The sequence below is a fragment of the Crinia signifera genome, chromosome 6 (genome assembly GCF_055691185.1).
Source record: "Crinia signifera chromosome 6, ASM5569118v1, whole genome shotgun sequence".
In the NCBI taxonomy this organism is placed as follows: Eukaryota; Metazoa; Chordata; class Amphibia; order Anura; family Myobatrachidae; genus Crinia; species Crinia signifera.
The window spans coordinates 13,834,347-13,858,437 of NC_139222.1; the positions used below are offsets into that span (position 1 = coordinate 13,834,347).

General features: G+C 48.6%; 2 protein-coding genes across 2 annotated transcripts in view; one reads left to right on the forward strand and one right to left on the reverse strand.

The window, feature by feature from the left end:
• Positions 1–23,607, forward strand: part of LOC146010114 (uncharacterized) — a 47,752-nt gene extending 24,145 nt beyond the window's left edge. Inside the window, exon 7 of the mRNA XM_083151036.1 lies at positions 22,283–23,607. Coding sequence (XP_083007162.1) covers positions 22,283–23,313 — 1,031 coding nt within the window. The 3' untranslated portion in view covers positions 23,314–23,607. The remainder of the gene's footprint in view (positions 1–22,282) is intronic.
• LOC146010096 (uncharacterized) lies at positions 4,521–15,661 on the reverse strand. The gene is made up of 7 exons (XM_083151010.1): positions 15,470–15,661; positions 15,254–15,347; positions 12,560–12,657; positions 12,295–12,430; positions 10,942–11,039; positions 10,734–10,842; positions 4,521–5,544 (listed from the first exon to the last, which is right to left on the reverse strand). Exons 2-7 carry the CDS (start codon positions 15,285–15,287, stop codon positions 4,670–4,672), a joined length of 1,350 nt encoding a protein of 449 aa, XP_083007136.1. The 5' UTR covers positions 15,288–15,347; positions 15,470–15,661; the 3' UTR covers positions 4,521–4,669.
• Positions 23,608–24,091: the final 484 nt, after the last annotated feature.

Sequence of the window (24,091 nt, forward strand, 5' to 3'; positions counted from 1 at the left end):
TGACCGGAGAGGTGACTGCTGGAAATGGGGCATTATACAGTAACACCGGAGGATGTGACCGGAGAGGTGACTGCTGGGAATGGGACATTATACAGTAACACCGGGGATGTGACAGGAGAGGTGACTGCTGGGAATGGGACATTATACAGTAACACCGGGGGATGTGACCGGAGAGGTGGCTGCTGGGAATGGGACGTTATACAGTAACACCGGGGGATGTGACCGGAGAGGTGACTGCTGGGAATGGGCCATTATACAGTAACACTGGGGGATGTGACCAGAGAGGTGACTGCTGGGAATGGGACATTATACAGCCACACCGGGGATGTGACCTGAGAGGTGGCTGCTGGGAATGGGACAGGAGATGTGACTGCTGGGAATGGGACATTATACAGTAACACCAGGGGATGTGACCGGAGAGGTGACTGCTGGGAATGGGACGTTATACAGTAACACCGGGGGATGTGACCGGAGAGGTGACTGCTGGGAATGGGACGTTATACAGTAACACCGGGGGATGTGACCGGAGAGGTGACTGCTGGGAATGGGACATTATAGAGTAACACCGGGGGATGTGACCGGAGAGGTGACTGCTGGAAATGGGGCATTATACAGTAACACCGGAGGATGTGACCGGAGAGGTGACTGCTGGGAATGGAACATTATACAGTAACACCAGGGGATGTGACCGGAGAGGTGACTTCTGGGAATGGGACATTATACAGTATCCCCGGGGATGTGACCGGAGAGGTGACTTCTGGGAATGGGACATTATACAGTATCCCCGGGGAATGTGACCGGAGAGGTGACTGCTGGGAATGGGGCATTATACAGTAACACCGGGGGATGTGATCGGAGAGGTGACAGCTGGGAATGGGACATTATACAGTAACACCGGGGGATGTGACAGGAGAGGTGACTGCTGGGAATGGGACGTTATAAACAGTAACACCAGGGAATGGGACATTATACAGTAACACCGGGGGATGTGACCGGACAGGTGACTGCGGGGAATGGGACGTTATACAGTAACCCCGGGGGAGGTAACTGCTGGGAATGGGACGTTATATACAGTAACACCAGGGAATGTGGCATTATACAGTAACACCGGGGGATGTGACCGGAGAGGTGACTGCAGGGAAGGGGACATTATACAGTAACATTGGGAGATGTGACCGGAGAGGTGACTGCTGGGAATGGGACATTATACAGTAACCCCGGGGGATGTGACCGGAGAGGTGACTTCTGGGAATGGGACATTATACAGTATCCCCGGGGATGTGACCGGAGAGGTGACTTCTGGGAATGGGACATTATACAGTATCCCCGGGGAATGTGACCGGAGAGGTGACTGCTTGGAATGGGGCATTATACAGTAACACCGGGGGATGTGACCGGAGAGGTGACAGCTGGGAATGGGATGTTATACAGTAACACCGGGGGATGTGACCGGAGAGGTGACTGCTGGGAATGGGACGTTATACAGTAACAGCAGGGGATGTGACAGGAGAGGTGACTGCTGGGAATGGGATGTTATACAGTAACACCGGGGGATGTGACCGGAGAGGTGACTGCTGGGAATGGGAAGTTATACAGTAACGCCGGGGGATGTGACCAGAGAGGTGACTGCTGGGAATGGGACGTTATACTGTAATATCAGGGATGTGACCAGAGAGGTGACTGCTGGGAATGGGACATTATACAGTATCCCCGGGGAATGTGACCGGAGAGGTGACTGCTTGGAATGGGGCATTATACAGTAACACCGGGGGATGTGACCGGAGAGGTGACTGCGTGGAATGGGGCATTATACAGTAACACCGGGGGATGTGACCGGAGAGGTGACTGCTGGGAATGGGATGTTATACAGTAACACCGGGGATGTGACCGGAGAGGTGACTGCTGGGAATGGGACATTATATAGTAACACCGGGGGATGTGACCGGAGAGGTGACTGCTGGGAATGGGACATTATACAGTAACACCGGGGGATGTGACCGGAGAGGTGACTGCGTGGAATGGGGCGTTATACAGTAACACCGGGGGATGTGACCGGAGAGGTGACTGCTGGGAATGGGACGTCATACAGTAACACCGGGGATGTGACAGGAGAGGTGACTGCTGGGAATGGGACATTATACAGTAACACCGGGGGATGTGACCGGAGAGGTGACTGCTGGGAATGGGACGTTATACAGTAACACTGGGGGATGTGACAGGAGAGGTGACTGCTGGATATGGGACATTATACAGTAACACCGGGGGATGTGACCGGAGAGGTGACTGCTGGGAATGGGGCATTATACAGTAACACCGGGGGATGTGACAGGAGAGGTGACTGCTGGGAATGGGGCATTATACAGTAACACCGGGGGATGTGACCGGAGAGGTGACTGCTGGGAATGGGACATTATACAGTAACACCGGGGGATGTGACCGGAGAGGTGACTGCTGGGAATGGGACGTTATACAGTAACACTGGGGGATGTGACAGGAGAGGTGACTGCTGGATATAAGATATTATACAGTAACACCGGGGGATGTGACCGGAGAGGTGACTGCTGGGAATGGGGCATTATACAGTAACACCGGGGGATGTGACCGGAGAGGTGACTGCTGGGAATGGGACGTTATACAGTAACACCGGGGGATGTGACCGGAGAGGTGACTGCTGGGAATGGGACATTATACAGTAACACCGGGGGATGTGACCGGAGAGGTGACTGCTGGGAATGGGACGTTATACAGTAACACCGGGGGATGTGACCGGAGAGGTGACTGCTGGGAATGGGACATTATACAGTAACACCGGGGGATGTGACCGGAGAGGTGACTGCTGGGAATGGGACGTTATACTGTAACACCGGGGGATGTGACCGGAGAGGTGACTGCTGGGAATGGGACATTATACAGTAACACCGGGGGATGTGACCAGAGAGGTGACTGCTGGGAATGGGACGTTATACAGTAACACCGGGGGATGTGACCGGACAGGTGACTGCGTGGAATGGGACGTTATACAGTAACACCGGGGGATGTGACTGGAGAGGTGACTGCTGGGAATGGGACGTTATACAGTAACACCGGGGGATGTGACAGGACAGGTGACAGCTGGGAATGGGACGTTATACAGTTACACCGGGGGATGTGACCGGAGAGGTGACTGCTGGGAATGGGACATTATACAGTAACACCGGGGGATGTGACCGGAGAGAGGTGACTGCTGGGAATGGGACATTATACAGTAACACCGGGGGATGTGACCGGACAGGTGACAGCTGGGAATGGGACATTATACAGTAGCCCCGGGGGATTTGACCACTTATTGGCAGCAACGGACATTTATTTCAGGTTTATGACATAACAGATCTTGAGAAAGTTCCCGGTTACCATAGGAACGAAACGCGTTGACGTCACTTTTGTCTCTTCACATCTGGGTTCTCCGTCCTTTTACACAGTGTGCGCATCCTCACATCAGCCCGCCTGCCGCCCCTTCTGAACGCGGCTTTCCTTCCAGTCTGTCCATAATCCCCTGGCGACAAGCCGGCCAGCTGTCTTCTACCACTCGGTGCAAACATCACGCATCGCATGCTGCCATTAAGGGGTTGAGCCTGCGCTCCCTCCTCCACCTGCCTACCAAACTGTGCGACCCATGCTGAGACAATTAATTATAAATCGCACTCTTCTATTATTCTAAGCCAGATGCTTCAGCAAAAAATTTGAATCCATTTTTATTTCTTTAGCACCCTCTAGAAGATAGTAGACAGGATCTGATTGGTTGCCCAAGACAACAAGACATAAATCACATATTATCAATTAACAATAATAACCAGGCAAAGAGGGTTTTATAGCAGGTCTTTACTTGGAATACGATTACTAACAGTCATTTGAGGGAAAACCGTTACCAACCACGCTGGGTGACCATGTGTTAAGCGGACATGGGCCACACCTGTAGCACAAAAAAAACATCTGTTCTTTTGTATTATAAAAACAGTCAATGGAAATAAATATGGAAACAAACCTGTTCAATCACCAACAACAAGACACAGGACAATAGCTGCAGGTGACCGTCGGGTACGTTCTGACGAGTGTCACACTCACCGGATCATGGAACAGGACAGGGTTGTCTGAGGGGAAGTAGAATCAGAACCTACAAACCCCGCTTCGACAGGTCTTCACCTGAGCAGAACTAGGAGACGGGAGCTCTTTGGCAGTATACGTCTAAAGGGCCTGATTCAGACCACATCGCTGCAGTGCGAAAGAGGCATGCAATTAGATGGGATGCAGTTAAGATCCCGTCGGTCGGGATCCCGGCGTTCAGAATCCCGACCGCCGAAATGCCGACACTTTCTCCCTCCTGGGGTGTCCACGACACCCCTGGAGGGAGAATAAATGAGTGTGCCGAGCGTAGCGAGGCACCGGGCCCACTGCGTGGCAAGCGCAGCGAGCCCGCAAGGGGGGGCGATCCACGTCCCCCCCTTGTCGGCATTTCGGCTGTCGGGATTCCGGCGTCGGGATTCTGAACGCCGGGATCCCGACCGCCGGGATTCAATACTGAATCCAATCAGATAGCTGATGCCGACAGAGTATGCATGTTCACCATCTTTGACCATTTCATACATATAATAAATGGATATTTAGAGTGGGGATGCTCCCAGTGGAGTGTCTGTCATGAGTGAAGTCTCTGATGTGTAACAAGATGTGATTTCCGGGTAAAACATTTCCCGCACTCAGAACACGGAAATGGTTTCTCACCTGTGTGAGTTCTCTGATGTCTAACAAGTCCCGAATTCCGGGCAAAACATTTCCCACACCCAGAACACGAAAAAGGCTTCTCACCCGTGTGAACCGACTGATGTCTCACAAGACCCGGTTTGTGTGTAAAACATTTCCCACACTCAGAGCACTGAAACGGTTTCTCACCAGTGTGACTTCGATGATGGATAACAAGATCTGACTTGAGCGTAAAACATTTCCCACACTCAGAGCAAGAAAAGGGCTTCTCCCCGGTGTGTACTCTCTGATGTTTCAAAAGGTACGACTTCTCTGGAAAACATTTCTCACACTCGGTACATGGAAACAGTTTCTCGCCCGTGTGATTTCTTTGATGTCTAACAAACTGGGATTTCAGTCTAAAACATTTCCCACACTCAGAACAGGAGAATGGTTTCTCACCCGTGTGAGTTCTCTGATGTGCAACAAGTTGTGATTTCTCTTTAAAAGATCTGCTGCAGAGACAGCAGGGAAATGGCTTTACCCCAGTGTGAGTTCTCTGATGTCTCACTAAGATATACTGATATAAGAAATATTTGCCACATTCAGAACACTGAAACACTGTATCACCTCTATGACCCGCACTATTGTCCAGTTTACTGGAATTCTCCTCCTGGTGAGACTGACCAGGTGATGCATCTGCACTGCAAAGACCAGGCTGGGCCATAGGACTTTCTCCTGTGAAACCTTGTGCAATGATGTCATCTTCTATTTTAAATCCAGTAAACAAAATGAGTTGTCCCTCCGAGACATTCCCGCCCATATGTCCATCTGTTGGAAATAAAATAAATGTATAAAAATAGACATCCTACATATCTAGTGAGGAGCACATTATTATACAAGGAGTGGTTTATACTGACACAGAGTCACAGAGTATAATAGGGGCTGATGGCTCCTGATGTATGAGATACACCAGAGAGTGTGGGGAGGAGACTGGTCAGATCTCTGGGCTGGTAACACACAGTGACATGATGAGAGGGGAGAGCAGGAGTATAATAGGGGCTGATGGTCCCTGATGTATGAGATACACCAGAGAGTGTGGGGAGGAGACTGGTCAGATCTCTGGGCTGGTAACACACAGTGACATGATGTGAGGGGGAGAGCAGGAGCATAATAGGGGCTGATGGGTCCTGATGTAGGAGATACACCAGAGAGTGTGGGGAGGAGACGGGTCAGATCTCTGGGCTGGTAACACACAGTGACATGATGTGAGGGGGAGAGCAGGAGTATAATAGGGGCTGATGGCTCCTGATGTATGAGATACACCAGAGAATGTGGGGAGGAGACCGGTCAGATCTCTGGGCTGGTAACACACAGGGACAGGATGTGAGGGGAGAGCAGGAGTATAATAGGGGCTGATGGCTCCTGATGTATGAGATACACCAGAGAGTGTGGGGAGGAGACTGGTCAGATCTCTGGGCTGGTAACACACAGTGACATGATGTGAGGGGGAGAGCAGGAGTATAATAGGGGCTGATGGCTCCTGATGTATGAGATACACCAGAGAGTGTGGGGAGGAGACTGGTCAGATCTCTGGGCTGGTAACACACAGTGACATGATGTGAGGGGGAGAGCAGGAGTATAATAGGGGCTGATGGCTCCTGATGTATGAGATACACCAGAGAGTGTGGGGAGGAGACTGGTCAGATCTCTGGGCTGGTAACACACAGTGACATGATGTGAGGGGGAGAGCAGGAGTATAATAGGGGCTGATGGCTCCTGATGTATGAGATACACCAGAGAGTGCGGGGAGGAGACTGGTCAGATCTCTGGGCTGGTAACACACAGTGACATGATGTGACGGGGAGAGCAGGAGTATAATAGGGGCTGATGGCTCCTGATGTATGAGATACACCAGAGAGTGCAGGGAGGAGACTGGTCAGATCTCTGGGCTGGTAACACACAGTGACATGATGTGAGGGGGAGAGCAGGAGTATAATAGGGACTGATGGCTCCTGATGTATGAGATACACCAGAGAGTGCGGGGAGGAGACTGGTCAGATCTCTGTACTGGTAACACACAGTGACATGATGTGAGGGGGAGAGCAGTAGTATAATAGGGGCTGATGGCTCCTGATGTATGAGATACACCAGAGAGTGCGGGGAGGAGACTGATCAGATCTCTGGGCTGGTAACACACAGTGACATGATGTGAGGGAGAGAGCAGGAGTATAATAGGGGCTGATGGCTCCTGATGTATGAGATACACCAGAGAGTGCGGGGAGGAGACTGGTCAGATCTCTGGGCTGGTAACACACAGTGACATGATGTGAGGGGAGAGCAGGAGTATAATAGGGGCTGATGGCTCCTGATGTATGAGATACACCAGAGAGTGCGGGGAGGAGACTGATCAGATCTCTGGGCTGGTAACACACAGTGACATGATGTGAGGGGGAGAGCAGGAGTATAATAGGGGCTGATGGCTCCTGATGTATGATATACACCAGAGAGTGCGGGGAGGAGACTGGTCAGATCTCTGGGCTGGTAACACACAGTGACATGATGTGAGGGGAGAGCAGGAGTATAATAGGGGCTGATGGCTCCTGATGTATGAGATACACCAGAGAGTATGGGGAGAAGACTGGTCAGATCTCTGGACTGGTAACACAGTGACATGATGTGAGGGAGAGAGCAGGAGTATAATAGGGGCTGATGGCTCCTGATGTATGAGATACACCAGAGAGTGCGGGGAGGAGACTGGTCAGATCTCTGGGCTGGTAACACATAGTGACATGATGTGAGGGGGAGAGCAGGAGTATAATAGGGGCTGATGGCTCCTGATGTATGAGATACACCAGAGAGTGTGGGGGGGAGACTGGTCAGATCTCTGGGCTGGTAACACACAGTGACATGATGTGAGGGGGAGAGCAGGAGTATAATAGGGGCTGATGGCTCCTGATGTATGAGATACACCAGAGAGTGCGGGGAGGAGACTGATCAGATCTCTGGGCTGGTAACACACAGTGACATGATGTGAGGGGAGAGCAGGAGTATAATAGGGGCTGATGGCTCCTGATGTATGAGATACACCAGAGAGTGTGGGGGGGAGACTGGTCAGATCTCTGGGCTGGTAACACAGTGACATGATATAAGGGCGGGAGCAGGAGTATAATAGGGGCTGATGGCTCCTGATGTATGAGATACACCAGAGGGTGCAGGGAGGAGACTGGTCAGATCTCTGGGCTGGTAACACATAGTGACATGATGTGAGGGGAGAGCAAGAGTATAATAGGGGCTGATGGCTCCTGATGTATGAGATACACCAGAGAGTGCGGGGAGGAGACTGGTCAGATCTCTGGGCTGTTAACACAGTGACATGATGTGAGAAGGATAACAGGAGTATAATAGGGGCTGATGGCTCCTGATGTATGAGATACACCAGAGAGTGTGGGGAGGAGACTGGTCAGATCTCTGGGCTGGTAACACAGTGACATGATGTGAGAAGGATAACAGGAGTATAATAGGGGCTGATGGCTCCTGATGTATGAGATACACCAGAGAGTGTGAGGAAGAGACTGGTCAGGTCTCTGGGCTGGTAACACACAGTGACATGATGTGAGGGGGGAGAGCAGGAGTATAATAGGGGCTGATGGCTCCTGATGTATGAGATACACCAGAGAGAGTGGGGAGGAGACTGGTCAGATCTCTGGGCTGGTAACACAGTGACATGATATAAGGGGGGGAGCAGGAGTATAATAGGGGCTGATGGCACCTGATGTATGAGATACACCAGAGGGTGCAGGGAGGAGACTGGTCAGATCTCTGGGCTGGTAACACACAGTGACATGATGTGAGAGGGGGAGCAGAAGTATAATAGGGGCTGATGGCTCCTGATGTATGAGATACACCAGAGAGTGCAGGGAGGAGACTGGTCAGATATCTGGGCTGGTAACACATAGTGACATGATGTGAGGGGGAGAGCAGGAGTATAATAGGGGCTGATGGCTCCTGATGTATGAGATACACCAGAGAGTGCGGGGAGGAGACTGATCAGATCTCTGGGCTGGTAACACACAGTGACATGATGTGAGGGAGAGAGCAGGAGTATAATAGGGGCTGATGGCTCCTGATGTATGAGATACACCAGAGAGTGCGGGGAGGAGACTGGTCAGATCTCTGGGCTGGTAACACACAGTGACATGATGTGAGGGGAGAGCAGGAGTATAATAGGGGCTGATGGCTCCTGATGTATGAGATAGACCAGAGAGTGTGGGGAGGAGATTGGTCAGATCTCTGGGCTGGTAACCCACAATGACATGATGTGAGGGGGAGAGCAGGAGTATAATAGGGGCTGATGGTACCTGATGTATGAGATACACCAGAGAGTGTGGGGAGGAGACTGGTCAGATCTCTGGGCTGGTAACACACAGTGACATGATGTGAGGGGAGAGCAGGAGTATAATAGGGGCTGATGGCTCCTGATGTATGAGATAGACCAGAGAGTGTGGGGAGGAGACTGGTCAAATCTCTGGGCTGGTAACACACAGTGACATGATGTGAGGGGGAGAGCAGGAGTATAATAGGGGCTGATGGCTCCTGATGTATGAGATACACCAGAGATTGTGGGGAGGATACTGGTCAGATCTCTGGGCTGGTAACACACAGTGACATGATGTGAGGGGGAGAGCAGGAGTATAATAGGGGCTGATGGCTGCTGATGTATGAGATACACCAGAGAGTGTGGGGAGGAGACTGGTCAGATCTCTGGGCTGGTAACACACAGTGACATGATGTGAGGGGGAGAGCAGGAGTATAATAGGGGCTGATGGCTCCTGATGTAGGAGATACACCAGAGAGTGTGGGAAGGAGACTGGTCAGATCTCTGGGCTGGTATCACACAGTGACATGATGTGAGGGGAAGAGCAGGAGTATAATAGGGGCTGATGGGTCCTGATGTAGGAGATACACCAGAGAGTGTGGGGAGGAGACTGGTCAGATCTCTGGGCTGGTAACACACACAGTGACATGATGTGAGGAGGAGAGCAGGAGTATAATAGGGGCTGATGGCTCCTGATGTATGAGATACACCAGAGAGTGCGGGGAGGAGACTGGTCAGATCTCTGGGCTGGTAACACACAGTGACATGATGTGAGGGGGGAGAGCAGGAGTATAATAGGGGCTGATGGCACCTGATGTATGAGATACACCAGAGAGTGCGGGGAGGAGACTGGTCAGATCTCTGGGCTGGTAACACAGTGACATGATGTGAGGGGGAGAGCAGGAGTATAATAGGGGCTGATGGCTCCTGATGTATGAGATACACCAGAGAGTGCAGGGAGGAGACTGGTCAGATCTCTGGGCTGGTAACACACAGTGACATGATGTGAGGGGGAGAGCAGGAGTATAATAGGGGCTGATGGCACCTGATGTATAAAATACACCAGAGTGCGGGGAGGAGATTGGTCAGATATCTGGACTGGTAACACATAGTGACATGATGTGAGGGGGAGAGCAGGAGTATAATAGGGGCTGATGGCTCCTGATGTTTGAGATACACCAGAGAGTGTGGGGAGGAGACTGGTCAGATCTCTGGACTTGTAACACAGTGACATGATGTGAGGGGGAGAGCAGGAGTATAATAGGGGCTGATGGGTCCTGATGTATGAGATACACCAGAGAGTGTGGGGAGGAGACTGGTCAGATCTCTGGCTGGTAACACACAGTGACATGATGTGAGGGGGAGAGCAGGAGTATAATAGGGGCTGATGGCACCTGATGTATAAAATACACCAGAGTGTGGGGAGGAGACTGGTCAGATCTCTGGGCTGGTAACACACAGTGACATGATGTGAGGGGAGAGCAGGAGTATAATAGGGGCTGATGGCTCCTGACTCCCCCACTGGACAGATACATTCCCCTCATTAGTCTGTACTGACAGAGGAGGGTGCAGGATAAGAGGCAGCTAAAGTGACAGAAGAAGGATAATATGTGACTCTCTGTAATAAGTGACTATTACTCACCTGCGCTGATGTCTACAGGGATTTCCTCCTCCTTACATTGGTGGTCACCAATCTCATACATCTCCTCTTCCTCTATAATTTTTACCTTAATATCAGTCAGACCCTCGCCCTAAATAAACAAAAAAAAAACATACATAGAGAGCTACCCTACTAACCAATTAGTGCCAAGGAATCTTGGTATTTTATTGATATCCTTTATCAAACCTACCTGATCCTCCTGTGAGGTCCTGTAAGTCTCCTCTGCACAGAGCTGGGAATACAGAGGACGGGGACATCTCTCTGGGGTATTCCTGTTACTGGGCCCATCTGTAGGAGACACGCAGTGACTGAGGACATTGTATATATGTGATTATCCTGGGAATACAGAGGTCGGGGACATCTCTCTGGGGTATCTCTGTTACTGGGCCCATCTGTAGGAGACACACAGTGACTGAGGACATTGTATATATGTGATTATCCTGGGAATACAGAGGACAGGGACATCTCTCTGGGGTATCTCTGTTACTGGGCCCATCTGTAGGAGACACACAGTGACTGAGGACATGGTATATATGTGATTATCCTGGGAATACAGAGGACAGGGACATCTCTCTGGGGTATCTCTGTTACTGGGCCCATCTGTAGGAGACACACAGTGACTGAGGACATTGTATATATGTGATTATCCTGGGAATACAGAGGACAGGGACATCTCTCTGGGGTATCTCTGTTACTGGGCCCATCTGTAGGAGACACACAGTGACTGAGGACATGGTATATATGTGATTATCCTGGGAATACAGAGGACAGGGACATCTCTCTGGGGTATCTCTGTTACTGGGCCCATCTGTGGGAAACACGCAGTGACTGAGGACATGGTATATATGTGATTATCCTGGGAATACAGAGGACAGGGACATCTCTCTGGGGTATCTCTGTTACTGGGCCCATCTGTGGGAGACACACAGTGACTGAGGACATGGTATATATGTGATTATCCTGGGAATACAGAGGAGGGTGCAAGATAAGAGGCCGTTGAAGTGACAGAGGAGAGTGTAGGTTAGTGACAAAGGAGGGTGTGGGATAAGAGGCCGTTGTAGTGACAGAGGAGGGTGTGGGATAAGAGGCCGTTGTAGTGACAGAGGAGGGTGGGGAATAAGAGGCCGCTGTAGTGATAGAGGGGGGTGCAGGATAAGAGGCAGCTGTAGTGACAGAGGAAGGTGCGGGATAAGAGGCTGCTGTAGTGACAGAGGAGGGTGCGGGATAAGAGGCTGCTGTAGTGACAGAGGAGGGTGCGGGATAAGAGGCCGCTGTAGTGACAGAGGAGGGTGCGGGATAAGAGGCCGCTGTAGTGACAGAGGAGGGTGCGGGATAAGAGGCCGCTGTAGTGACAGAGGAGGGTGCGGGATAAGAGGCTGCTGTAGTGACAGAGGAGGGTGCGGGATAAGAGGCCGCTGTAGTGACAGAGGAGGGTGCGGGATAAGAGGCTGCTGTAGTGACAGAGGAGGGTGCAGGATAAGACGCTGCTGTAGTGACAGAACAAGGAGAATATGTGACTCTGCAATAAGTGATTATTACTCACCTGTGCTGGTATCTGTAGGGATCTCCTCCTCCTTACACTGCTGGTCACCCCTCACATCTGTCTCTTCTCCCTCTATATCTTCTACCTTAATAACAGTCACATCCATCTCTTCTTCTGTATTAACCAGACCTTCGCTCTAATTAACCCCCAAAATAATGCAAGATAAGACAGTAAAATATCACTGTATATGACCTGCACAGGGTTTATACAGATCATACAGGGACAGTCACTTTGGTATATTGTGGAGACCCTAAATGCCACCTACCTGATCCTCTTGTGGGGACCTGTAAGTCTCCTCTGTACAGTGCTGGGAATATAGAGGGCGGGGACATCTCTCTGGGGTATCTCTGTTACTGGGCCCATCTGTAGGAGACACACAGTGACTGAGGACATTGTATATATGTGATTATCCTGGGAATACAGGGGACGGGGGCATCTCTCTGGGGTATCTCTGTTACTGGGCCCATCTGTAGGAGACACACAGTGACTGAGGACATTGTATATATGTGATTATCCTGGGAATACAGAGGACGGGGACATCTCTCTGGGGTATCTCTGTTACTGGGCCCATCTGTAGGAGACACACAGTGACTGAGGACATGGTATACATGTGATTATCCTGGGAATACAGAGGACGGGGACATCTCTCTGGGGTATCTCTGTTACTGGGCCCATCTGTAGGAGACTCACAGTGACTGAGGACATGGTATATATGTGATTATCCTGGGAATACAGAGGACGGGGACATCTCTCTGGGGTATTCCTGTTACTGGGCCCATCTGTAGGAGACACGCAGTGACTGAGGACATGGTATACATGTGATAATCCTGGGAATACAGAGGACAGGGACATCTCTCTGGGGTATCTCTGTTACTAGGCCCATCTGTAGGAGACACACAGTGACTGAGGACATGTATATATGTGATTATCCTGGGAATACAGAGGACGGGGACATCTCTCTGGGGTATCTCTGTTACTGGGCCCATCTGTAGGAGACACACAGTGACTGAGGACATGGTATATATGTGATTATCCTGGGAATACAGAGTACGGGGACATCTCTCTGGGGTATCTCTGTTACTGGGCCAATCTGTAGGAGACACGCAGTGACTGAGGACATGGTATATATGTGATTATCCTGGGAATACAGAGTACGGGGACATCTCTCTGGGGTATTCCTGTTACTGGGCCCATCTGTAGGAGACACACAGTGACTGAGGACATGGTATATATGTGATTATCCTGGGAATACAGAGGACGGGGACATCTCTCTGGGGTATTCCTGTTACTGGGCCCATCTGTAGGAGACACACAGTGACTGAGGACATGGTATATATGTGATTATCCTGGGAATACAGAGGACGGGGGCATCTCTCTGGGGTATCTCTGTTACTGGGCCCATCTGTAGGAGACACACAGTGACTGAGGACATTGTATATATGTGATTATCCTGGAAATACAGAGGACGGGGACATCTCTCTGGGGTATCTCTGTTACTGGGCCCATCTGTAGGAGACACACAGTGACTGAGGACATTGCATATATGTGATTATCCTGGGAATACAGAGGACGGGGACATCTCTCTGGGGTATCTGTGTTACTGGGTCCATCTGTAGGAGACACACAGTGACTGAGGACATGGTATACATGTGATTATCCTGGGAATACAGAGGACGGGGACATCTCTCTGGGGTATCTCTGTTACTGGGCCCATCTGTAGGAGACTCACAGTGACTGAGGACATTGTAAATATGTGATTATCCTGGGAATACAGAGGACGGGGACATCTCTCTGGGGTATTCCTGTTACTGGGACCATCTGTAGGAGACACACGCAGTGACTGAGGACATGGTATATATGTGATTATCCTGGGAATACAGAGGACCGGGACATCTCTCTGGGGTATCTCTGTTACTGGCCCCATCTGTAGGAGACACACAGTGACTGAGGACATGGTATATATGTGATTATCCTGGGAATACAGAGGACGGGGACATCTCTCTGGGGTATCTCTGTTACTGGCCCCATCTGTAGGAGACACACAGTGACTGAGGACATGGTATATATGTGATTATCCTGGGAATACAGAGGACGGGGACATCTCTCTGGGGTATCTCTGTTACTGGCCCCATCTGTAGGAGACACGCAGTGACTGAGGACATTGTATATATGTGATTATCCTGGGAATACAGAGGACGGGGACATCTCTCTGGGGTATCTGTGTTACTGGGCCCATCTGTAGGAGACACGCAGTGACTGAGGACATTGTATATATGTGATTATCCTGGGAATACAGAGGACGGGGACATCTCTCTGGGGTATCTCTGTTACTGGGCCCATCTGTAGGAGACACACAGTGACTGAGGACATGGTGTATATGTGATTATCCTGGGACATCTCTCTGGGGTATCTGTGTTACTGGGCCCATCTGTAGGAGACACGCAGTGACTGAGGACATTGTATATATGTGATTATCCTGGGAATACAGAGGACGGGGACATCTCTCTGGGGTATCTCTGTTACTAGGCCCATCTGTAGGAGACACGCAGTGACTGAGGACATTGTATATATGTGACTATCCTGGGAATACAGAGGACGGGGACATCTCTCTGGGGTATCTCTGTTACTGGCCCATCTGTAGGGGACACGCAGTGACTGAGAACATTGTATACAGTATATGTGATTATCGGACAATGGACCTCATTCTGGTTGACTTGCAAATCAGCATGTTTACAAGTCAACCAAACGCCACCCACCGGCCGTCCCTCCCCCCTCGCACACTGACTGCAGGTTAATGGATGTTTTGCATTAACATCCATTCCCAGCTCTACAGCGCTGCTACTCTCTGCTGTGTCAGATTTGCGTCACCTTGGTACGGGAAGAAGGCGAACGCGCAGGGGAGCGAAAGGATCAGGATGAGGGCCAATGTGTGCATCCATGTGTGACAGTCTCCGCTTACCCCGTGATGTGCGGGTCCGGTGATTCTCCATCATCAGCACAAATCTCTGTATTAGGTTTCCTTCTGCCTGCTACTAATGGGACTCTCTCATGTACTGTAAGTACAGAATAAGAAGACAATGGTCATACATGTGTACACAGAAGGTGGAGGCTAGACACTATATAATGCAACATGCATCCACCTGACATATCTATATAAATATATTTATATATCTACCTATCTAGATAGACAGATTTTGTAGCTCATTTGTCTGGCTGGGTCACGGTGATAGACGCAGACTCTGACACCAGACACACAAGGTCCTTCCAGGACTGGAGTCACACAGACCCGTCCAACCACAGCAGTGTATCATATGTATAATAGATACATACGAGGCGGAACATCTGCAGCTGTAGTATGATAACTCTATGTATGTACTTACGCTGTGTTTCTCTCACCCGGAAGACTTTACAATAACAACTTCCGCATTGTGCGTTCCACTAACATTATACTTCCGGCTTTTGCGTTCCACATGAAGCCAGGGTCCTTTGCATCAAATTCGGATCCGCCCCCTGGGCAGGCAGAGAACTTGAAGTGGTATTCTGAATTTCTACCCCCCGGGTGACTACGCTAAGACGGGGGAAGCGGAGCGGAGACATCGCTGCGCCGGGCACCCGGTAATACCATGTACAGGGGGAGCAGGCTGTGGTGTCCTGTCATTATTATACAGGGGGAGCGGCCTGTGGTGTCCTGTCATTATTTTACAGGGGGAGCGGCCTGTGGTGTCCTGTCATCATTATACAGGGAGAGCAGACTGTGGTGTCCTGTCAATATTATACAGGGAGAGCAGGCTGGGGTGTCCTGTCATTATTATACAGGGGGAGCTGCCTGTGGTGTACTGCCATTATTATACAGGGGGAGCAGGCTGTGGTGTCCTGTCATTATTATACAGGGAGAGCAGGCTGGGGTGTCCTGTCATTATTATACAGGGGGAGCAGCCTGTGGTGTCCTGTTATCATTATACAGGGAGAGCAGGCTGTGGTGTCCTGTCATTATTATACAGGGAGAGCAGGCTGGGGTGTCCTGTCATTATTATACAGGGGGAGCAGCCTGTGGTGTCCTGTTATCATTATACAGGGAGAGCAGGCTGTGGTGTCCTGTCATTATTATACAGGGAGAGGAGGCTGGGGTGTCCTGTCATTATTTTACAGGGGGAGCAGCCTGTGGTGTCTTGTCATCATTATACAGGGGGGGGCAGGCTGTGGTGTCCTGTCATTATTATACAGGGGGAGCAGCCTGTGGTGTCCTGTCATCATTATACAGGGATAGCAGCCTGTGGTGTCCTGTCATTATTATACAGGGAGAGCAGGCTGGGGTGTCCTGTCATTATTATACAGGGGGAGCAGCCTGTGGTGTCCTGTCATCATTATACAGGGGGAGCAGCTTGTGGTGTCCTGTCATCATTATACAGGGGAGCAGCCTGTGGTGTCCTGTCATCATTATACAGGGGAGCGGCCTGTGGTGTCCTGTCATCATTATACAGGGAGAGCAGGCTGTGGTGTCCTGTCATAATTATACAGGGGGAGCAGCCTGTGGTGTCCTGTCATCATTATACAGGGATAGCAGCCTGTGGTGTCCTGTCATCATTATACAGGGAGAGCAGGCTGTGGTGTCCTGTCATTATTATACAGGGAGAGCAGGCTGGGGTGTCCTGTCATTATTATACAGGGGGAGCAGCCTGTGGTGTCTTGTCATCATTATACAGGGGAGCGGCCTGTGGTGTCCTGTCATCATTATACAGGGGAGCGGCCTGTGGTGTGCTGTAGTCATTATACAGGGGGAGCAGCCTGTGGTATCCTGTCATTATACAGGGGGAGCGGCCTGTGGTGTCCTGTCATCATTATACAGGGGAAGCAGGCTGTGGTGTCCTGTCATCATTAAACAACTTCAATCACCCTCTCTGTTTGACAACGTGGAGCAAAGAGCTCTCCGAAACGTATCCACAAGGTGCATTACTCTATCGGACATTATTTGTATTGGAAGAACCATGCAGTCTGAAGACTTTCAGAGATAACCAACTGAATCAAACAAGGATCAGAGGGAAGTCCATCTAAAAGAATGACGTGGGTTATCTTCACGAAATTCTCGATAACCCAAATGGTGTTATGGCCCTTCGAGAGAGAGATTTGTGATGAAATCCATGGAATGTATGAGTCTAGGAAGGACTTGGACCAGAAAGAGGCAGAAGTGTCACTGCTGGAGCTTGATGTGAAACTTAGTTGTGCAACCATACAAGAAGAAATACATTTCTGGACATTGGTTTTCATGGTGTGCCACCAATATGAGGTTTAGCGGAACTTTCTGGACTCCTGCTTGACCGGAAAAATAAGAAGGGTGGCCCCAATAAATGGAGCTTTTTAAGGAGATTTGCGGGTACAAAGGTTTTCCCTTCCAGGTGAAGACTGCAGGATTCAGACAGAAGGTACCATTTGGTAACAGTAGACTCAGCACACATCGGCCGAGAAAGAGCATCTGCTTTACCATTTGTAACCATATCTCGAGAGGAACAGTGCCCAGAAGAATGTGATCCGTGTATACAGTTACAGGAAATCTCGTACCCTCCAAGAGATGATAGCAAGAAGTTCCTGTTTTTCCAATGGGATAATTTTTTCTGCATGAGAACATTTCCTAGAAAAATATCCACAACTTTGCCTCAAGCTCGTTGTGAAAGGTCTGGCCCAACTCCTTCAGAAGAAGAATCTACTTCGAGAATAAATGATTGGGTAACTTTTGATTCCTTTAACACTGGTGCCGAGATAATAGATGAAAAAGTTTAAAAAAAGGTTGAATTAACTTCTGCAGATCACTGACGGATCAAATTTTGCAATTTGAAATTGGTGCCAGAAAGGTGGAGAACCCTTTATGTACTTGTGATAATTGGTGAAACCGATCTCTGTGTGGCTTTCAGAAAAGTAGGCTTGGATCAGGTGGTAATAGCATAAACTTTTTGGGTATTCAGTTGGAGACCTGACCTGGAAATATCGTATCAGAAGAATGGAATGGACTGAACTTCAAAAACTCTTTAATCAAAGTTAGATGAGTTGGGTAGAAAAAATGCTGAAAGATTAAAAGGTGTTTGAATATCATCTTGATGAACAGAGATTTCCTGAAGACCCTGACCCAGCTGCCTTTGTGAAGCCTCCAGACCTTCCAGACGACTTGCAGTTTTCTGCAATAAGTCCGTTTCAAATCCTTGACCACTTGCCAAGTCCGTCTGACCAGGGCAAACTGTCATGCTTGGTGTAGACGTCCGTGAACCCAGACTGGAATCTGAATTTGCCTGGAAGCAGAATGTAGTAGGGTAGGTATTGGCCTGATGTTTCTTTTCATGCCTTGGAATATGAGAACATGCAGGAGTCTCAATGGAGAAGGTAGTGAACTGGTCCAAACCAGAAAGGTTGGGAACAAACACATATCATGAATGCACTACAGTCATTAGGCGGCTGAGGTTCCAGGTTGGCAGAGGAATCTGAAAACTCAGGACTGGGGCTGGTAAGCTGGACTACTGACTGGATATGAATTAAATTGAATCTGAATTGGAACCGGAATGAATTGGAACCGGACTGACACCAGAGTAATGTGAAACCTGAATAGCTGGATATCTCAGAATAGATACAAGGTATCCCTATTGTCTGCACAATTACTATGAGCATCATTGCACCGGCAATCTAAAAACAGCACAGTAAGTCCTTGTATTACTTGTTGGTGATTGGCTGAAACTTCTATTGGACCAGGCATAGAGCTTCTATTGGTAGTGTTGCTGACAGCTGATTGAGGTCTTTCTGCCTTTCGTATTGTCAGAAATTAAAATGCATGCTTGATCGGGTTGAGGTCAGGTGATGGACTCGACCATTGCAGAACATTCCTCTACCTTGCATTAAAAACCTCCTTCGTTGCTTCCTCAGTATGTTTTGGGTCATTGTCCATCTAAATGGTGAAACACCATTCAATCAACTGAATCCAAGCAGACCATATATCTCTATACACTTCAATGTAAGCCTTGTGTTAGGATCCGATATGATTTCCCGGCAGTCGGGATCCCGGCGGTCGGAATCCCGACACTGGAATCCCGACCGCCGAAATCCCGACAAGGGACATGGATCGCCCCCCCTTGCGGGCTCGCTGCGCTCGCCACGCAGCGGGCCCGCTGCGCTCGCCACGCAGCGGGCCCGGTGCCTCGCTACGCTCGGCACGCTATTTTATTCTCCCTCTATGGGTGTCGTGGACACCCACGGAGGGAGAAAGTTTCGGGATTTCGGCGGTCGGGATTCCAGTGTTGGGATTCCGACCGCCGGGATCCCGACCGCCGGGAAATTAACCGCATCCCTTGTGTTAGGGCACACCTAGATACCATGTGTGTCCCAATGTTATGCTATAATTTATGTTCCTTTTGTCTGCTTAATTAAGACATAAAGGGATAGGCCAGACCTAATCATAAAACATCTGTTGAGTCAATTGTTACCGCTAATTGTTGCGGTTTCAGAGCCAAGGGGTAACCCAAGCCTCTTTAGAGGAACCTTTCAGGTCCATCTGAACTCCATTTACGATCCATCTGAATTCCATTGATGATGCCTATGTGCTGATCTGAACTCCATTGATCATGTCTACTGTTTGTGCAGCTTCTATAATGGAGAAGAGTGTGTGGTCTCTGGGTAGTAGTGTAGCAGCAGTGGGGAGATAGGGACTTGAACAACCGAAAGTGTCGGATGGCGCTGAGTTTAGTTTTCAAGCTTTATGGTGTATTTCCCATGAATCGTGGTGATGTTGGATCCAATCACATAGAAATTAAATGAGAAAAAATACTCAAGGATAATTTGAAAACAGGATTTCCTTAAAACTGAAAGAACACGAGTGGGTGTAGATAATAGAAACCGAGTTTTGCTGGTGAATGTAGAAAGCATACTAAATTCACAAGGATAAGGGTAGTATTGTGTGTATAAAGGTTTCTTTATAACTTCCTACAGATCACCTCGTGAAGTAGTCAAGTGTGAAATACCTGGATTAGACTGTCTTCCAAGGGTGCGTATCACAGCTAAATACTGTAGTCCTCACATAAAGGTATCTTTATGGGTGTGATCTTCTATGCAATCGTTTAATATACCCACTCAATGATGGAGGCATGAATAAAAGAGGTCCACTTAGTAAAAATATAGTTTTAATAAAGCGTGGTCATCAAGTACAAAGGACATCAAAAATGTGATAAATAAAATAGGATATAAAAATAAAGTCACCTGGGTATGGCAATAGTGGCCACTTACTGCTCACCCAGATGTCTCACAGGTCAGTCACTCCCCGCCTGTGAGACATCTGGGTGAGCGGTAAGTTGTCTTTTTCAAGGCTGCGGAGTGACTGACTATTGGAGCGAGATTTATACCATTGTAATGGATTACTTCCGGGTCCCTTCAGGGGATTACTTCCGGTATCGGCATTTTAATGTTTAGTATTGTTAGCATGTGCCCGTTTAGATAGTATATGCAGGTAACACCCTCTATTATAATGGCTATTAACTAGTTAAATGATATGCCGAAAGTGAGCTGTGCAAAAATAACTGTATGAAGCCGCGTGCTGTGACTTCCGGTGCATGGAATGCTAGTCACGCGTTCCGGAACTTAAATGGCCATCCTCTGTAGTCCGCTCGGCGTTGACGCCACATCCTTTCAACCACAATTGCGGTAGACCATGACTTCCTGTCCATGGACCACGACTTCCTGTCCACGGAAAGATGATCATTCCGTAAGTTGGGTGACCATCTTGTGGAGCCCTCTCCGCATCATCCAGGTATTGATGTCGTGGGCTATAGCGCATACTCAATGGCATGCAAACTATGCGTTCCAGAGAGCAAGCGGCCGTCTTTAATTTCGGGAGATAGGGACTTGCTAATAACCAGAGAATGTGGGATGGAAATTCTGCGGGACCTACCTGCAGTCATATTCCTGGGTTTATTAGAATAATTTATATCCATAATAATAGATCGGGCTACACATGGGAAGTAATGCTATTTTATAAAAGTATTAGTAGGAATTTAATTATTTCCGAAATGTAACCATTATACATTTTTCCCAACAGAACTGCATCAGAATTCATCTGCTGATATTAAGGAGGAACCGGTCACCTGTGACAGAGAAGACCTCACAGACACTGACATGTATACACCCACAGGTCATACACCGTATACATCTACTCCTACTAAGGAGGAACCGGTCTCCTGTGATGGAGGAGACCTCACAGACACTGACATGTATACACCCACAGGTCATACACCGTATACATCTACTCATACTAAGAAGGAACCAGTCTCATGTGATGGAGGAGACCTCACAGACGCTGACATGTATACACCCACAGGTCATACACAGGTTACATCTACTCCTACTAAGGAGGAACTGGCCTCATGTGATGGAGGAGACCTCACAGACACTGACATGTATACAGCCACAGGTCATACACAGTATACAGCTACTCATACTAAGGAGGAACCGGTCTCACGTGATGGAGGAGATCTCACAGACACTGACATGTATACACCCACAGGTTATACACAGGATACAGCTACTCATATTAAGGAGGATCCAGTCTCATGTGATGGAGGAGACCTCACAGACACTGACATGTATACACCCGCAGGTCATACACAGGATACAGCTACTCATATTAAGGAGGAACTGGCCTCATGTGATGGAGGAGACCTCACAGACACTGACATGTATACACCCACAGGTCATACACAGGATACATCTACTCATATTAAGGGGGATCCAGTCTCATGTGATGGAGGAGACCTCACAGACATTGACATTAATACACCCGCAGATTATAAACCTTATACAACTAGTCACATTGAGCAAGGATTGGGATCTTCTTGCATAAATGACCAACGAGGCAGCAGCAAAAGTCAGAGGAGCAGTGAAATCAAATCCTGGTCCTGCTCCGAATGTGGGAAATGTTTTATCAAAAAATGTCTTCTACTCAATCATCAGAGAAGTCACACAGGAGAGAGACCATATTCCTGCTCAGAATGTGGGAAATGTTTTATGCATCATACAGGACTTCTTAAACATCAAAGAATACACACTGGAGAGAGGCTGCATCCTTGCTCAGAGTGTGGAAAACATTTCACCAGTAATGCAAATCTTGTTGTACATCAAAGGATCCACACGGGAGAGAAACCGTACCCCTGCGCCGAGTGTGGAAAATCTTTTATGCAGAATTCAGATCTTCTGCAACATCAGCGAACTCACACGGGTGAGAAACCATTTCCCTGCTCTGAGTGTGGGAAAAGTTTTGTGCAGAATTCAGATCTTGTGCAACATCAGCGAACACATACAGGGGAGAAACCATTTACTTGCTCTGAGTGTGGGAAATGTTTTACCAGCAAAACAAAGCTCAATGGGCATCGGAGGAGTCATACAGGAGAGAAACCGTATTCTTGCTCTGAATGTGGGAAATGTTTTCCAGCTAGCAAGGCCCTTGTTGAGCATCAGAGAAATCACACAGGAGAGCGGCCATACTCCTGCTCTGAGTGTGGGAAATGTTATGCCAGCAAAGACAGTCTCCGTAGGCATCAGAGATATCACTCAGAAGAGCGGTCGTTTCCTTGCACTGTGTGCGGGAAATGTTTTCCATGCAATTCAGAACTCATTAGACACCAGAGAATACACACAGGTGAAAGGCCTTACTCCTGCTCTGAATGCGGGAAATGTTTTACATGGAATTCAGAACTCATTAAGCATCAGAGAATTCACACGGGAGAGAGGCCCTACTCGTGCTCTGAGTGTGGGAAATGTTTTAGAGCTATGTCGTGTCTTAATGTACATCAGAGAGTCCACACCAGACTGAAGCCTCACTCCTGCCCTGAGTGTGAGAAATGTTTTTCAGCTATCTCCTATCTGTCTGTACATCAGAGGGTCCACACTGGGGAGAAGCCATATCCTTGTTCAGAGTGCAGTAAGCGGTTTGCATGGAAGTCGCAGCTTGTTGTGCATCAGAGGAGTCACACAAGGAAAAACTTACTCCTGTCGTGAATGCGGGAAATGTTTTACCAGTAAGACCAGGCTTAGTACAGATAAGTCCTACAAAGCAGCGAGCACACAGTCATGGTTGCATTTAATTCAGAACATGTGGGGAATCAGACAAGAGTTGATATAATCTGAGGAATCCTGACCTTCTAGATGTCTACATTGTCACAATGTCGACATTTGAAATATGTTATTTACAACGTCGACATGGTAACATGTCAACATTATTCCTGCTGACAGTGAAAATACTGACTGAACTATTCTTAAGTTAACGCTGCAACTTAATATATTGTCAGATAAGTAAAAATAAAATCATGTGTCATATAAATGAGTGTTTGGTTTATCAGTCAACCGTGTATAGATCAACTTGCACAAGGTCAACGGGGGAGTATTAAAAGTAAAAAAAATATGTAAAAAAAACACACGTCAACCATAAGCAGTGTCAACTATTAACATATCGACGCTCTGACCTAAGACACATCAAACTTATAACTGTTGACCTAAAGTTGGGATATCAAATTGAGTTACTAAAACGTTGGCTACGTAGGGGTCTAGCTGGGTAGAGTAGCCCCTCAGAATTCTACTGAGGAAATGATAAATCTCTAATCACATTCCCCCAGCCTATTGTCCAGCCGCTAAAAGGCATTGGGAACACTGACCGTCTGCTCTAAACAAACATATAACAGGAAGTAACAGGTGTTGTTAATTAGCAGACAGTGATTCACCATAGATCTTAGGAAAACCCGGATCTAATTATTTCTTCTGCTGCACAAAATTCTGGACT